Raw genomic sequence first — 15,942 nt, forward strand, 5'->3', positions numbered from 1 at the left:
ATTTCCAAGTTTTTCTTACAATTTCCATGGTTTTTATTCTATTTTTATCAATATTGATAATATCCCGATATTTCCATCCAAATTTCCGTGTATTTGGACTACCGATATTTCCGATATCATCGATATTTTAGACCTTGCTACTGAGAAGCAATCAAAAATCAAAACAATAAAATTCAAAACTTTCCCACAAAAGGAAATTTCCTGAAAATCAAATCTTACGAAATCGGTACTTCCGAAACATGAGAAGGAAGAGGAACTCAACTAACCCTAGCTTCCGTACTGTAATCACACACAAAGATAATCGGAGATGGAAGACCAACACCAAAATCAAACTCGAAAAGATAATTGAAGTTGGAGGACGGGAAATTGGATCAGCAAGACAAAGAAATAAAGGTCAAACCTGAGGAGGAGATAAGAGGCCAGGGTGGTAGAGAGAATGCTGTTGGAGAAGAGCCTGCTGCATCAGAGCTTGTTGTTGCTGCTACTGCTTCAGCCTCTGGTGCTGCATTTCCTCCGTGATTCTCCGAGACAGTCAGGGTTTTGCCGAGAAATTTAAGGGTTAGGGTTTGAGCAGAGGGCCTCAGAGAGAGAAGAAAAATTATGGGTCTCGGGTTTGCGAAATCGTTGGACGAAAACGGAAAATGGCATTGTCTCCAAGGTTGGGGGAGATTCTGGTCTTGCGGGGCTTGGGGACGGGTCGACTGTGGATCGCCAACGACGAGGGTTGGGGTGCAGGAGAAGGAGGAAGAAGAAGGTGGGGGTTAGGAGAGGAATGGTGGAAGAGGTGGTGGTGTGGAGAGGAATGGTGGAGGTGTTGCGGGTTGCAGAGGAGAGATGGAAGGGAGGGAGGTACGAGTTGCAAAGGAAGGAAGGGAGGGAGGGGGATGGGGGAGGTAGGAGACGGGGGGGATTTTTATTTTATTTTTTAAATTTATTTGTTGTATTTTGTATCTTTAAAATTTAAAATTTTTTTAATATTCAAGTGGGCTCCTATTGACATGTGGCGCCCAATCATTGTCCACATGGGCATCACGTCATCAGTTTACGAGAGACTTAACAATTTGACTAACGAATGTATGAGACTGTCCCAAAATTTACACTTTAGGTATGACTCTGGGACAAAAAAAACTTGATGTACTAAATGTTGAAAACCACGAAACATGAGAGTAGTAAACTGATATTTACTTGGGATATTTTATGGGAATTGTTATTGGCACTCCAAAAAATTCATTCTACATTTCAAAGTTTCTATGTATGAAAATAAAAATACACTTATAAGGACTGTAAAATAAGGTTTTTGAAGTGCCAATAATACTTCCCAATTTTATACTCAATTTATGATTGTTAAAATTTTTTTATATCAATGATATAATGACAAAGTTCTAACAACTAAAATTTTACATTGAAATATTATTGTTAGAAAATGCTACATAAATTACGGTTTGTAAATTACATGTTAATTATTTATCTAGTAAAAGTAGTATCCACCAATACAATTAGATCGGACTTCTGTTTGATAGATAATTCTCATGCGGTCCACAAACTACAAAGTATGATGTCCCTAACATTTTTCTTTTGTCGTCTATTATTTTTTGAATTTTTTTGTGGATAAATAATTTGAAATATTGTAGGAAATGATGGAGCCGTTGGCGTGTTTAATAGACACATCATACAACAAGGTAACTGACACAGATCCAACTTGGCAAGCAACAATTATTCAGTTTGTGTTGGATTTCGGAGCATGCGTCGGAGAGAACAAACAGATTTGAATTTTGAACCGTTTGGTTTTATGATTTTGTACAGACAATGAAAGGTCAGAATGTTCTTTCATTGATTCAAATCTGTTTGGTTAATTAATTTGATCCACCTGTACATAACAACCACGTGCTACATACTTAAGAGCGTATTTATATGGATTGTAACAACAAATAACAGATCATCTTTAATTGTAATTTTAATCCCACACGTATGAAAGTAAGTCAGCAAAATTACAAGTTTACTTATTAAGAACATATGTCTGAAAACACTACACAAAATTGAACATCTATAACCCTAAAGACATAGTTTAAAAAAATATAACAACGTATATCATAATGATAAAAGAGACATGCCTAAGAGTGCGATAACAGTACTCTTCTAGTAAACATTAGCGGAAATTTAGCTTGCATGTTTGTACGTTGAACAATTGACACAAGGTTCACCCTTAAACGCTATACCAAAATGTATTGCCTTCTATACAAATAAACATCAGAATACATATACAAGCCAAATATACTAATATGAAATGGTTTATAGCAAAACTTGGAAGAATGTTTTATAACATTGGCTCGGGAATTTGACATTAAACTGTAAAGTGGCAGAGAGTCATTCTTTGAGAGTCTTCTTAGCATTTCTCATATACGAGAATATTTAACAAAGTAAATCAATATGCTTCTGTGTTTGTACGATCTGTTTAGTCTCGATTTTTCAACTGGATAGAGCAGTAGTTGTTGAAAATAGACATCATAGAGCGATACTAATCACCAACTGAGCTCAGAGGAACCGGTGCCATCTCCAGATAGTCAAAATCCTCCGTTATTCCAATCTGCATTTGCAATTAGAAATACGAATACGAAATGAAACAGATAAACTTGGAAACAAGATAGCGAGATTGCAAGATTAAAATGGAGCGAGTTTTTTCAGCTGACATACAAACAAAAAGACAACCTCAGCATGGCAAACTCATGAGTTCAAAACAAAAAAAGGCATGCCCTCTACTCTGTTAAATCTAAATTACCTCGTTGTACAAGTTTTCGAGCTGCTCTTTGGCCTGTGGGAAATTATTTGCACACCATTGACGCACTGTGAAGATGTTGTCTGTTCAGCAATGAAACGCAGTTATTAAATCTCCAAATTCTCTATGGCCTGCGGAAAGTTATTTCAAAAGAGGATCGAACAACATGTGAAAGTAAAACCTGTCCATCGATTAGCTGCTGAGTGGGCAACTTCAATTTCTTTCTCTGCAAACACAATTATAAATACGGTCAGTTCTATGGTGTTAAAAGGCTGACATTCTACTATTGTTGAAATGTCAACTAACTCATCGCTTCGAAGGCGGCTGGATCATTGTCTGCGTACTGCGCCACCTCATCCTGAAAACGACAATAGACTACGGTCAGCAATTTGATCAAATCATTTATACTGTCTAAGATATTAATGCATCAGAAATGTGCAGGACGTATATAATCCTACCTTCAGCTCATTATGCTTTAGCTCTATGGCTTTCAGTTCAGCTAAGGCCTCATCTCGCTCGTCCTAGTAAAAACTTGAGACTTAGATGCGTGATGATAACCACACAGAACATACTTGCAAAGTAAAAAATAGTTCAAGCCTTTGGAAGAAATGTAACTTAGAAACACTCACGGAATCCTCTCGTCCCTTCTTCAGTGCATTACACTGGTCAATGAGTTCTGCATGACGCTTCTTACTGCTTTTGAGATCAGACTCAAGCCTGCTATACACATTCCTAAGCTGCTCACCACCCAAACATGTTACCACGGATTTACTCATCAAAATTCAGAAAAATATCCTACTCTGTACAAGCAAGGTTAAAATGTAAAACCATCATAGATTCACCTGATTTCCAGCAGTGCTAGGAAGACTCCAAAAATACACCTGACATTTCGAAACAATATGCATTACGAACTGCCAAAGATAAACAAGCATTTGCAATTTTCTTCAACAAAATACGATCCGGAAGGATGTACACCTAAACATCTACTTACAGAGGTTCCTATCTTGTCTTTGAAAACAAGATCATCATCCACTAAACTCTGAATCACATCTTTCACAGACTGAGAGATTACACCTTTCTTTGGCCCTGACTTCTCAAGCTCCTTTAGCTGAAAAATCATCAAACAAAACACGCAAAAAATAACCGTAAAATTTAATCTGAAACGATCAACACCGTTCACAATCACAGCGAAATTCATACCAGAAAATTGGAAAATGATCCCATTTAGAATCACAGAAATCAACTAAAATAGGATTCGCAAAATCAAAATAGTACAAATAATTATGAATTCATTAAAATTAACGCTCACAAGGAAGAAATCTTGAGAATCGTAGAAGATCTGAAGCATCTTCTCACGCTTCTCGTCCAACGAAAGACCTCGTTTCTTCGACTGTACAGCATTCAAAAAATCGCCACCAAATTTAAAAAAATCAGAGAGCCGAAAAATAGCAACGTATTTAAACTGACGCACTTCGTTTCTATGCGGTAAAATTAATTAACTGGAGTAATTAATTCGAAATTAAACTGAAAATTTACACAGATTCTAGCTCTTTCGCGCTTTTTCGCAGTAACCAAACGGGGCATAAGATTTGAAATGAAAATTGAGAGATCTGATGGTGTTGATAGCGCAGTGGAAATTAAATGGGGAAAATTAGGATTTGGAGAGAGGGATTTACCATTGGAGGCGAGATTTGGAAGACGGATTGCGGAGGAAGCCACTGGAAACGAAGCGTCTGGTTTGGCGGGAAAAACTTGCATCCGCTGCGGCAGCACAGTAGGTTGTAGCACCCAGCTTATGCTCAAATGAAATGACTATAGTGTCCTTTTATATGAAGCGGCTAGTTTGTTCAAGCGACGTGCCGTTTGAATGTGAAGAGCAACGCATGAGTTGATATTGTCGTTCTTTCGTGCCATCTATCCAAAAATAAAATACTAAAAAAATTTAAAACTAACCATTGGTTCAAATCAAGTTTAATGGTTATGAATAAGTCATCAACAAAATTTCTGGAATTGGAATGTCACATAATTTTTATCCTCATATTTATGTTTACTTATCCGATTCATTACACGAATAAACACTCGTGTTAAAATTTATTAGAAAACTACAAATTTGAATCCAATGATAGAGTCATATCGAGGTCAGAATAGGCCTATGCTCATCCTGAAATTCACCCATTTATATATGTTGTATACTAGTTTATACAATAAAGAGTATATGGTTCATTGGTGGAGAGTTTAAAGTTTCCAGCAAGTCGTGAGTTTAAAGTTTCCAGCAAGTCGTGAGTTTAAGTTCGAGACTTGTTTATTGAAACAGTTTTTTTACCATATAAGCCTTGTGATGCCATCAACCTTTTATTTTTTTAAACTAATTTTTTTTTTTTTTTTTTGGTTAATTCATATAAAACAAGATATATGCAATCTAGAGGAAGATCCAATTATGTTGAAAGAAAAATCTCATAGTAATAGTTTTGAGCTAGCCATAAGCCATGACGTTAAATTTTCGTTCAAATCTAAAGTGTTAGTCTTTTTTTACTAAACCTCGTAAACAAGCTCTATTCTTCTAATTAATTATACTTGTAACTTTTTTTTTCCTAATTCTTTCATTTGGCTTAAAGATCCATCCTGTGATGGATTTATGGCTCCACCATTGGTTGAGTCCTTATGGAATGGTCAAAATCGATCATCAAGGATAACCCTCCACGTTTCCATTCTCGATCATCTCATTTACCCATATAAAAGGCATAATCGTGACGAAACCAAGTAAGAATGAGCGAAAGTTATTGTCTATGTTTTCCTCGAGTATAGATGTCATGGGAGCAAAGTGTTTGCCAAAAGTCCTCAAACCGAATAAAGGCATAACAAAAGTCAACAAAGTGGCATGGACTTGGGCTGGTGGGAAGAAATGAAAATCTAGACTCTACGAAGAAAACTTTCAGAATCCGCTACTGATATGCACATTACAAAAACCCCGAAAGGAGGAAAATCCGATCAAGGAAAAATAGTACACAACATCCAACACGCAGTTAACTCGTAGGTTCATTACATAAATATCATGATCAATTAACAATAACAACAACAACCAGAATTCTCTCTTAGAGCAACATGGACAAGTTCATTAGCCACACCAGCTCCCGGGCACAGGATTTGTCTTCCTCCAACGGATCATGTCCCTCCTACTCAAACCTCCTCCCGATCCACAAGCGAAACGACAAATATCTTCCTATGCAACTTGAAGCAAGTAATCTGGCACAACTCTTGGCAAGTACTCCCCAATGCACATCATTCTCTTCCGAGATGGAAATCATGTATCCAACTGTGGTAGATCGTTCGTTTGGGTCGAATTGGAATCTTCAACCGATGATTTCGATTCTTCATCGTGGATAAACTAATCAAGAAATGTGTTTGGTTACTACTAAATATAGTGAAGAAAAGAATCATCGCTTAAGTAGTCTGGTCACTTGGCCCTAGTGTGTAGTTGTGCTCCCATCGTCCTCTGTTGTCCTCGCCATTGCCGTTAAAACAAAGATAGCTTTTAGTGCATTGATAATTGTTAGTTGCTCAGAAGAAGGCATGCTTAGCTTCATATCGGTCCTGTTTGATCTCGCATAGTTAATGAATGCAGTCGATGCCATAAGGAACATCAAAACTAGGCATCGAATAAAAGAATCTGGGCCGGTGATCCTGGTGGACCTAAGAATTTCTCTTTGGAAGGTCTAATGCAACTACAGCACTTCGCTTCCTCCGTTTTCTTCCCTGTGAGTCCTTTAACTAACGGAAATAAACACTAGAATTAAATTGGTCAAACGGCTATAACACATGAATCAGGCCAAACGGCTACAACACATGAATCATTTTGATACTGAAGCCTTTAAAATATCATGGCCTAATTGGATTAATAGTCCTGTGGTGGTGATAGGGTAGTTGGAAGATAGCCCTTGTAGTAAAAAAACTAGGATTTAAACCCATGTAGTGAAATCTGTTAAGATTTAGGCTCAAAATTGAAAATTCCGTTAACTCTTTATTAATTATTAGCACGTGAGCCACACATAGTAGGCTAAAACGGAACTCTCCGTTAATCATTAGCACGTGAGAATTATATGTGAGGCTAACTTTATGTTTTTAGTTTCATATATGAGCCTCATGTGCTAACAATTAACAGAGAGTTGACCAAATTTTTAATTTTGGACCTAAATCCAAACTGACTTCACCAAAAAGGCTTAAATCCCTTTTTTTTTTTTTTTTTTCAACACAATGGTTATCTTCCAACTACCCTATCACCATAGAGAATCTACTTAAGCCAAATATCATTATGAAATACTAATTGTTTTACTTTTAAAGCCAACAATTCTTCTTTTAAAAGGTAATGCTAGAGAGATTTAATTTGTAGACAAAATTTTGTAAACTAAATGACATGGAAGTTGATTATTGGATTATCACTTAACTGTTGATAAACGTGCTAATTCTTATTGGTGACACATCATTTAGTTTACAAAATTTGTCTACAAATTTAGTTTCCTAGCATTACCCATTCTTAAAACTCAAATGTCTTTCAAAAAGCACACAACATTTTTAGGAGAGAAGATTCTCGCCGAATTCTCTTTGTGAAGATTTCGGGGATTTTCCAATTACATTTGTTCATTGTACATCATACGATTAGTTTTCTTCAGATATTATATATATTCAATTTTAAACAGAAAAATTACAATTATTTCTAATCGTATGATGTACGATAAACGGATATGATTTGAGATTTTCAGAAAAAGGATCGGTGAGGATCGGCGAGTATCCCACTCCATTTTTAGGAGTGCTAAGTTTGGTTCGGACTGATACAAAGCCCAAGACCAAAAAAACAAAACCCCAGTTAGGGTTTTACATCAACCCCCGCTGCACCTCTTCCTCTGTCGTCTCTCTCTGCAAATTGCAACCCGTAGAGGGACTGTGTGAGCTCAGCAATGGCGGCAAAAGCAAGGAACCCGAGAAAGACCCGAAACCCAGATCTCGTTCGCGGGGTAGGTAAGTTCTCGAGGTCCAAAATGTACCACAAACGTGGTCTTTGGGCTATCAAGGCCAAAAACGGCGGCGTTTTCCCTCGCCACGACGCGAAGCCGGCGGCGGAGACCCAGCCTGAGAAGCCGCCCAAATTCTACCCCGCCGACGACGTCAAGAAACCTCTCGTCAACAAACGCAAACCCAAGCCCACCAAGCTCAGGTTCTCTGTTTCTCTACTCTCTCAGATTTTAATCATTTTTCAAATTAGAATCATTGGGTTTTTAATAATTTTTAGATAATTGTTGTTGAAATTAGAAACTAGAAAATGGGTTCTTAATAATTAAATTTTGGTTGTTTTATTTGTTTGGTTGAAACTTGGATGCAGGGCTAGTATTACACCAGGGACGGTGCTGATTATATTGGCTGGAAGGTTTAAAGGAAAGAGAGTTGTTTTTCTTAAGCAGCTTTCTTCTGGGCTCCTGCTTGTTACCGGTGAGATTTGAATTTTTTTTTTTTTTTGTTTTAGCTGAATTGTCTCGAATTTCGAATTAATGTTAAAAATTTCATGTTACCGGGATAAGTTAATAATGTTTAATTTAGGCTTATAATTACGTAAGAACTTTCGTCGTGAACTCCCGCCAAATGCCAATAACCTTGTTTCGTAGCGGCACCAGTAGAAGTTGGTGCAAAAATGGAAGGCTCATTTTGTTTTAAGTTATTGCAAAAATGGGATTGCTCCCCTCCTATTGGATGGGATAATTTGCAAGGTGGGGTTTGCTTTGAGTGGGCTATATTCAAATAGAGTTGGTGAGTGAGTACTCCAATGCTAATGTTTTTCTTCCGAAAGTGTATGGAAGGATGAAATTGATCTTGCGAAGCAATGATTGATGACATGAAAGAGTAACATTTGGTGGAAAGAGAGAGGTACAGACATTGCGGGAGTTTCACTTCTGTAACAGCATAGATAGTGTATCAACTTATGAAGTGTCATCTAGTAATCTACATTCTTACTTTCTCTAATTTATGCAGACGTTTTTTTCTCGAGGATATGATCTCTGTTCCTTGCATTATTTTAATCGTGATTGTTATGCGGACATATAGATTTTGTTAGAATTTATGAATTAGCTTTTATGCCTTCAACTTTCATAGACGTAGGTTTTCCATTGCCTGCTTCTTGAAAAAACTTGTTGATTGCCATTCTAACTTTATTACTGGTATTTATGCCATTGCAGGTCCCTTTAAAATTAATGGTGTGCCTTTGAGACGTGTTAATCAGTCTTACGTGATTGCCACTTCTACCAAGGTTGACATTTCTGGGTTGAACGTTGAAAAGTTCGATGATAAATACTTTGCTAAGGAAGTTGAAAAGAAGAAGAAGAAGGGAGAGGGCGAATTTTTTGAGACCGAGAAAGAGGTTAGAATTATCGTCCTTTTCATTTACATATACGTTTGAGCTAAAACTCTATTGTTCTCGTGATTCTCTTCTCTTTCGTTGTTGGCACTGTCTGCATGGACTTTCAAAGTTCAATGTGGCAATGTGATCATTGTCTTCCGATTTTGCTGCTATTTTTCTTATACAGATTTTCTAATCCTTTTTAGTTGCCCTTTTAAGTGTACCTATCCATCTCTTTTCTATAGCTTGATCTCTTCTTCTACATGTTAATGGCAAGTGTGCAAGTTATTGGAGAATTACATTCACTGTGCCAGCTTCTGATGGAAAATTTTCACTGTCTCACTACTAATTAATATTTTCCCGAACAACAAACTGTAGGAGAAGAATGTGCTGCCGCAAGGAAAGAAAGACGATCAGAAGAGTGTGGATGCTTCATTGATAAAGTCCATTGAGGCTGTCCCAGACTTGAAGACGTACTTGGCGGCTAGATTCTCTCTCAAGGCTGGCATGAAGCCTCATGAGCTTGTCTTTTAGACCATTATCTTATAACCAACTACGCCTTGGGATAATTTTCTGCTCTTCAGCTTGTTTTTTCGCTTAAGATTATCTGCGAACTCGGAATTTTCATTTTGCCGGTGTATTCAAATTTATACTCATTTTGGTTTGGTTTTGATTACTACTGCTTTCGGCACGTAGAAAATACCAAGTTAAATTCATAAGAAGTGAACAGGGGATCATTCGAAATCAGCAAATTTAGTATGTTATTCGAAGTCAACAAAACAACCGGCAGTCGATGCGGTCGATGCAGTACAGTAGAGCGACGAAATCCTCCCTCTGTCGACCCTCCCTGACAATAAATCCCAGTAACGACCCAAAATTTTTGCGTCTGCAAGAATGCTCTCTGCCTGCAATGCAAATGCAACACTCTCTATCACAAAGTTCTAAATCTTAGTACTTGCGATGTCAATGCGTCACTATCGCATGTCAGTAACATGCGTTGTTCTATGAGAAAATTCAAATGCAAGACGGTGCATTTGAGATTAACTAGCAGAGATTTTGTTTCTTTATCTCAAGTCTGGCAGAAAGTTAAAACTCAAAGCAGTGCATGATTTAACTTGTGATATCGGCACAATATTAACTTTGTAGGTTAGTTTATCTCGTACTTGTGGTGCTAGCTGCTGTCACTACTGGTTAAAACTTGAAATGTGTCTTTCCATTATATATTAGTGTTTGGATCCAAAATTACATTATCGGCCTGAACGGTCGAGGCCGTTGAATGAGTAGAGTTCTAGACCTTCATGGAGTTGTTAAGGTAATTTCTTATCATTATTGAGGGATAATGTTGTGGTTTTAATCATAATTATTATCTCTTAATAGTATATTAAATTATTTTAACTTAATATTATCTAAGATCCAAGTCGGTTTGAACGAAATGGAATAATGGGCATATGCCTTGGTCTTATTCATGTATTGCTTTGGCCACGTGGGGTAATGCATCATTAGGAGATTGATTTGATAGAATCTGGCAATGCTGTGTGGAATGATACGACTGCAATTTACAAGTTTTCTTGACTGTGTGCACAAACAAACATTTATTTAGAAGTTATTAAGTGCACAAACAATCATTAGGAGACTAAAATATGTTATCAGGTTGTTATGAAGGAACACAAGGACTTTTTGGATGATGGTGATGACAAGATGGCAACAATCAGATGATTAACCTTTGGTCTTTTATGCTAAAAGATTTAGCATATTGGCATATGCTTTTATACTGTGAGTCAGCATGAAGACCTTTATGAAGCCAGATTCACTCAGCATGAATATTGGGAACCCGTGTAGCCATGCATGCTGCGAATTGTGTCGATAAGGATTGCTCAAGATGATTATCAAATAGTGGTTGATTATCCTTTAGTATCAAGACGTGATTTGTTGTTCACAGCAAAGGCTCTACAAGGCAGCCATCATTTGGTTCGGTATTATAAATACAAAGCTACACACAAAGTAAAAGCCCCCTCTAATTCAACACACAAACTATCTTGTGCAAACTTTCGCTCTACGCGAAGCCTCTCAACAACATTGAGATTTTTATTTTCTTTTTCTAGCCGACACGTCTTCAGTTTGGATAAATAGTATTGTGAAGGCAACCAGCGACATCTTCAGTTTGGATAAATAGCACTGGAGCCGTAGAATCAGCCAATCAAGGAGCATCTTCAGTTTGGATAAATAACACTGCTTCTCGCCCGACTGATTACGTATCCAAGTCTCGGTCTATAAGGATTTTCGAGTCCTTGTTGGTAGAGGTCATCTCATCAGCTTTCTCGGAGAAGTGAAGTGTGACCAGGTTACTATATTCGGCACATTGAAAGCCGAATCTGATATTCAACTTCGCAAGACTAGCAGTCTTGTCTTCAGGCTCTAGAACCCAAAGGCCGAGACGTGTTCCTTCCTCTGCTGCAGTCACAAGATCAAGAAGTCAGCAGTGCACCCAACGCGACATCAACACATTCTACTCCCTGGTCGAGCTTGGCCGACAAGTTGGCACGACTCACATACAACTGAATGACGTAGTTAGCTTATTAATTACTCGGCTTGCGTGCCACGTAAGCTTGATAGTTTTTAAAGTCAACAATCATAAAGCTCAAAAATGCCACGGTCATGGAAATGAGATTTGCTTGTTCAAAATGATTACACAATTTCTTTGGTACCAAAATTTCAAACCATTTGAATGCAAGTAGAGAAAAACAAGCCACCAGTTCTGATTTCTTCTCTGCTGAGTTCAAGCAACCATGCTGGGATTAGCCGACCAATGAATCGGAAAGTATGTCAAAGGCAGGTACCGGTCTGGAAAGGATTTCACTATGTTTGGATGAGAGAAATAAACTTGGAATTTGGGTAAAAATCAAAATTTATAAATTGACATGCACCAATTCCCTTGTTTGGATTCATAAACATTGAAATTTAGAATTTCTGCGTGGAAAAAAACCTGGAATTTGGGACCTCCAATTCTCAAGTTTAAATTTCATGTAAATCGGTGTTATTTCCCAATTTCTATGATTGAGAATTTAAAAATAATAAATTCCGTATTCAATTTCATTGTTCTTTTAGGTTTACCAAACAAGAAAATTCACAAATTCCAGAAAATAAAATCTCGGCATTTCAATTTCTGTCATTTTAAAATTTCTTAGTAATCTTATATTTCTTCATTCAAACATAGGTTAGAGACAACAATGTCATGCACAACTTCCACCTCCCAAACATAGAGCCACCAAGGGTTTAGTGTTGTGCCAACTAACGCAACGTATGGAAATGGAGGCGTCGAAGCATCAAGAACTCCAGGCTCAAATGAAGAAACTCGTGTCCGATTGCACCATACCATAGTTCACCTAGAGTGATTTCCAGACATACAGATTTCACAAATGCAGGTTCCATGACAGCACCATTTGCTAGGTAGCTAGTTAGGCGTTACCTTTGCTGGGTCCTACGCTATTACGCTATTACGCTATTCTTTGAAATTCTTGGTTTTTTTTTTTAAGTACATAGTTAAGCTTTTTTATTCATTTTTTCGCTCATTTGGCACCAAAGTCTTGTATTCAGTTCAAGTGGTTAAGAGCATGCCGACATTTTACATTAAATTCCTCGCTCCACCAATATTGATTGTTTGTATAAAAAATTAAAATAAAATAAAATAAAAAACAAAGAAAGAAAGACCAGCTTACTGTGAGAACCAAATAAGTTTTTCAATATGGAAGAAAAAGAGAAAAAGAAAAGGAAGTATGATGGTAGAGTTGAATGAAAACAGATCAATAATTCATCAGAGTCATGAAATTTCATGGAAGGAGAGGAAAAAGTAAATAGAGAGTACGAAGTTTACAAGGGCCACTTAGTCAGAGAGAGAAATGCGTGGTAAATTAGTCAATAATCAGATGGAAACATTTCTTCGCTTTGACTTGGCTAATTTTAGAGACTTTTAAGGTGCTCCGGCGTATTCGACATTTTGAATATTTTAATTTTTAAATTTATGTTTCAAAAATAAAATTTAAGATTTAACAGTTAAAACATATAGAGTATCGGATACCCCGAAGAACGCACACGAATTTTTACGTAGACTAGCTGCACAATGCAACTGTCGTGACTACGACTAGTCAGAAAAAAACAAAATATTGCTGGCTGCATGTACTATGTATGTCACAAGATTTCCACAAACATATTAGTACAAAATAAGACTACAACAACACATGATTAGTCGATAAACTTCGTGCATAATTCCATCATGCAAATTATTTGGTCTTAATTACCTTACAGAAAACCAAAACCTTAGCTAGTAAATAACATAGTCGCATCCCACTATTTTCGTGTTAGTCAATGAAAATTAATAACCAAAGCCATCCAGAAGATCATCATTAGGAGGCTCAAATCCAAAGGGCATAAGAACCCCACTGACATTATCGACACCTTCATTGCCAGACCAGATGCTGTAATTGTTCTCCAAACCCAAACCAGATGAAGTTGGAAGGCTTGAAACTTCTTGAGATGGTGAAATAATGCTGAAACTCTTGCCTTCTCTAGTCTCAAAGCCATTAACTTCCATAGGATTTGAAGGAGAAATTTGAGTGCAGGGATCAAAGCTTTGCCCCGAGCTTACATCCTTTAGATATGGCAATGTCCCATCAAAACACGATGGCGTTCCCTGGTCATGTAGGGTTTCAGTTTTCGGAATCGAATCCGAAAACTGTGATAAGTTGGTATCAACGGTGTTCATGTTGTTTGTTGCCAAGAGTTTTTTCTTCAATTTGGTGTTCCAATAGTTTTTAATATCATTGTCAGTTCTTCCTGGAAGTTGAGAAGCTATAATAGACCACCTAAATCCCACAACACAAAAGCATAAATTACATATACACGTTCACAAATATATACAAAATAGATTGAAATATGCACAAGTGGAACTCGTTAAAAAAATTTAACCAAAAATATAATTGGGGGACACCAAACGAACAATTTGCCGTCTATAAAAAAGTTTGTAATTGGTTTTGTTTGTCATATATCCGAAAATTAAACTAAGATATATATGTACATATATATTATGGTTATTGACTTGCCTACTTCCAATGGTACCATAGAGAGTGCAAATAACTTTGTCTTCTCCCTCAGTAAAACCTCCCCGCTTGATGTCAGGCCTAAGATAGTTCAGCCATCTCAAACGACAACTCTTACCGCAACGATTGAGGCCTTAAAACATGGAATTAAGATTTAATTAACCTCCATGAATAGGGTAAAACAGGATGGGTTAAAAATTAAGAAATTACTGTTGTGATCTAAACAACTAGTGATCAGTTAAAAATAAAGGATGGGTTTTACCTGCTTTGGTCGGTAGAGCAATCCAGTTGCCACCACTGCCATGTTTGTGGAGGTAGTTCTTGAGGGTGGTGTCTTCTTCCGGTGACCAGGGTCCTTTCTTCACTCTGGATTTGTCACAGCATGGAGCTCTTCCCATGGCAGCCAACCACTCAAAACTGCACCAAAAGCTAGCTAGCGGAGGCGGAGGACCAGAGAGCCAGGACAACTAGCAAAAGCAAACAGTTGAGAATTTGACAGATGGATAATAAAAAGAGGTTTCGAAAGCTTGACTTTGTCTGACTGATGCCATATTCTTTTCATTTCTAATGAGAAAGAGAGACTGGTCAATGTTGGTGTTTGAGGAATCACGCAGGTTGCATGCATTTGTTGTTAAAACACCAAATGGTAGCCAGTTGGCCAAGTTGCCAAGTTGCCAATGACATATAAGCATATGAAATTAAAATCGTTTTCCTTTTATAGACAAGGATATTATTCTAACGGAGATTTGACGTCAAACACATAATACGTAATTAGGTATTGAACTTATCCTTTTCGATCACACAAAGTACATCAAACTCACTATCTATATGAATTAAACATGATATCTCTCACTTAAAAATGTTTGTTTATGTAGGTAAAATTGCACAAATTTCATGCATTTGTTGTCAAACAAATATAAGAGCCATTGCCAAATTGCCAATGACATAGAACATTGTTCACTGCTTTGCTCCTCACACATAAGAGTCATTCTTCATTACATATTATAATATGGCACATACATACAAAAAGAATAACTCATTAAAATACAAAATGTAAAATGTGTACATATATCAAATTGTAGTTGGTCTCTAAAAGAATCTATCCAACTCTGTAAGGAGTAGTCGAGTATTTTTCCAACAACATACATAAAAGTTGAAATGGGGTTTTAATATGAAAATATGGTTGGCAATGGCATGAAACTAAATATTATGTGAATTACTCCCTAATTGAAATTTTTTAGGAGTCGTGTGCCATTTAGGAGAGGGGTGGGTTGAAATGCTTTTAACCTGTTTGAGCTCCACTGGGGATTAGTTTTACCCTTCGCGGGTGTGCGATACCTCAGGCTCCAGCAAAAAAGGGATGATGTGAAGTTCTATTGTATTAGTGAGACTCAAACTACACATTAAAGGAGTCATTTAGTACTACGGTCTAGTGATATTTCTCTTCTCTTGTAAGTTAGAGATCTTAAGTTCGATTTTCACCAAAGGTTAATTTGAATCATATTATTGCTAACCTATTGTGAGGTTAAACTGACCTCTCTTCCTTCATTTTTAGTGTAGATAATCTCGTTTATTAAAATAAAATAAAATAAAAACTACACATGATTAGAGAGTCAAAAATAGGTTCAATTGGCATAATAGGTAGTTGGGCTTCCAGCCTTCCAATAAAATCCAACTCATTTGGCTCTAGCCTA

General features: G+C 37.0%; 3 protein-coding genes across 3 annotated transcripts; 1 reads left to right on the forward strand and 2 right to left on the reverse strand.

Annotated features, from left to right (window-relative positions):
• Positions 1 to 2,285: 2,285 nt before the first annotated feature.
• Positions 2,286 to 4,543, reverse strand: ATMND1 (Mnd1 family protein). The gene is made up of 10 exons (XM_068464298.2): positions 4,450 to 4,543; positions 4,083 to 4,163; positions 3,765 to 3,881; positions 3,616 to 3,654; positions 3,403 to 3,510; positions 3,232 to 3,294; positions 3,080 to 3,131; positions 2,955 to 2,999; positions 2,777 to 2,856; positions 2,286 to 2,584 (listed from the first exon to the last, which is right to left on the reverse strand). Exons 1-10 carry the CDS (start codon positions 4,450 to 4,452, stop codon positions 2,516 to 2,518), a joined length of 657 nt encoding a protein of 218 aa, XP_068320399.2. The 5' UTR covers positions 4,453 to 4,543; the 3' UTR covers positions 2,286 to 2,515.
• A 3,000-nt stretch (positions 4,544 to 7,543) lies between these two features.
• LOC137743031 (large ribosomal subunit protein eL6) lies at positions 7,544 to 9,831 on the forward strand. Its single transcript, XM_068482954.2, has 4 exons — positions 7,544 to 7,982; positions 8,148 to 8,254; positions 8,995 to 9,176; positions 9,534 to 9,831. Exons 1-4 carry the CDS (start codon positions 7,726 to 7,728, stop codon positions 9,687 to 9,689), a joined length of 702 nt encoding a protein of 233 aa, XP_068339055.2. The 5' UTR covers positions 7,544 to 7,725; the 3' UTR covers positions 9,690 to 9,831.
• A 3,548-nt stretch (positions 9,832 to 13,379) lies between these two features.
• Positions 13,380 to 14,765, reverse strand: LOC137747948 (transcription factor RAX1-like). Its single transcript, XM_068488086.2, has 3 exons — positions 14,511 to 14,765; positions 14,252 to 14,381; positions 13,380 to 14,014 (listed from the first exon to the last, which is right to left on the reverse strand). Exons 1-3 carry the CDS (start codon positions 14,644 to 14,646, stop codon positions 13,525 to 13,527), a joined length of 756 nt encoding a protein of 251 aa, XP_068344187.2. The 5' UTR covers positions 14,647 to 14,765; the 3' UTR covers positions 13,380 to 13,524.
• Positions 14,766 to 15,942: the final 1,177 nt, after the last annotated feature.

This window comes from Pyrus communis, chromosome 15, assembly GCF_041283825.1.
Source record: "Pyrus communis isolate YQ-2024b chromosome 15, ASM4128382v1, whole genome shotgun sequence".
Lineage (NCBI taxonomy): Eukaryota > Viridiplantae > Streptophyta > Magnoliopsida > Rosales > Rosaceae > Pyrus > Pyrus communis.

Excerpts from the sequence above, each read along its gene's own strand:
- ATMND1 (XM_068464298.2), bottom strand. Across the intron at positions 2,857-2,954 it reads AGCAGCTAATCGATGGACAG|ACAACATCTTCACAGTGCGT; the intron begins GTTTTACTTTCA and ends ATTGCTGAACAG. Across the intron at positions 2,585-2,776 it reads TCGAAAACTTGTACAACGAG|ATTGGAATAACGGAGGATTT; the intron begins GTAATTTAGATT and ends TTGCAAATGCAG.
- LOC137747948 (XM_068488086.2), bottom strand. The coding sequence starts at position 14,646 with ATGGGAAGAGCTCCATGCTGTGACAAATCCAGAGTGAAGAAAGGACCC. Across the intron at positions 14,382-14,510 it reads TGCTCTACCGACCAAAGCAG|GCCTCAATCGTTGCGGTAAG; the intron begins GTAAAACCCATC and ends CCATGTTTTAAG. Across the intron at positions 14,015-14,251 it reads TATGGTACCATTGGAAGTAG|GTGGTCTATTATAGCTTCTC; the intron begins GCAAGTCAATAA and ends TGTGGGATTTAG.
- LOC137743031 (XM_068482954.2), top strand. The coding sequence starts at position 7,726 with ATGGCGGCAAAAGCAAGGAACCCGAGAAAGACCCGAAACCCAGATCTC. Across the intron at positions 8,255-8,994 it reads TGGGCTCCTGCTTGTTACCG|GTCCCTTTAAAATTAATGGT; the intron begins GTGAGATTTGAA and ends ATGCCATTGCAG. Across the intron at positions 9,177-9,533 it reads TTTTTGAGACCGAGAAAGAG|GAGAAGAATGTGCTGCCGCA; the intron begins GTTAGAATTATC and ends AACAAACTGTAG.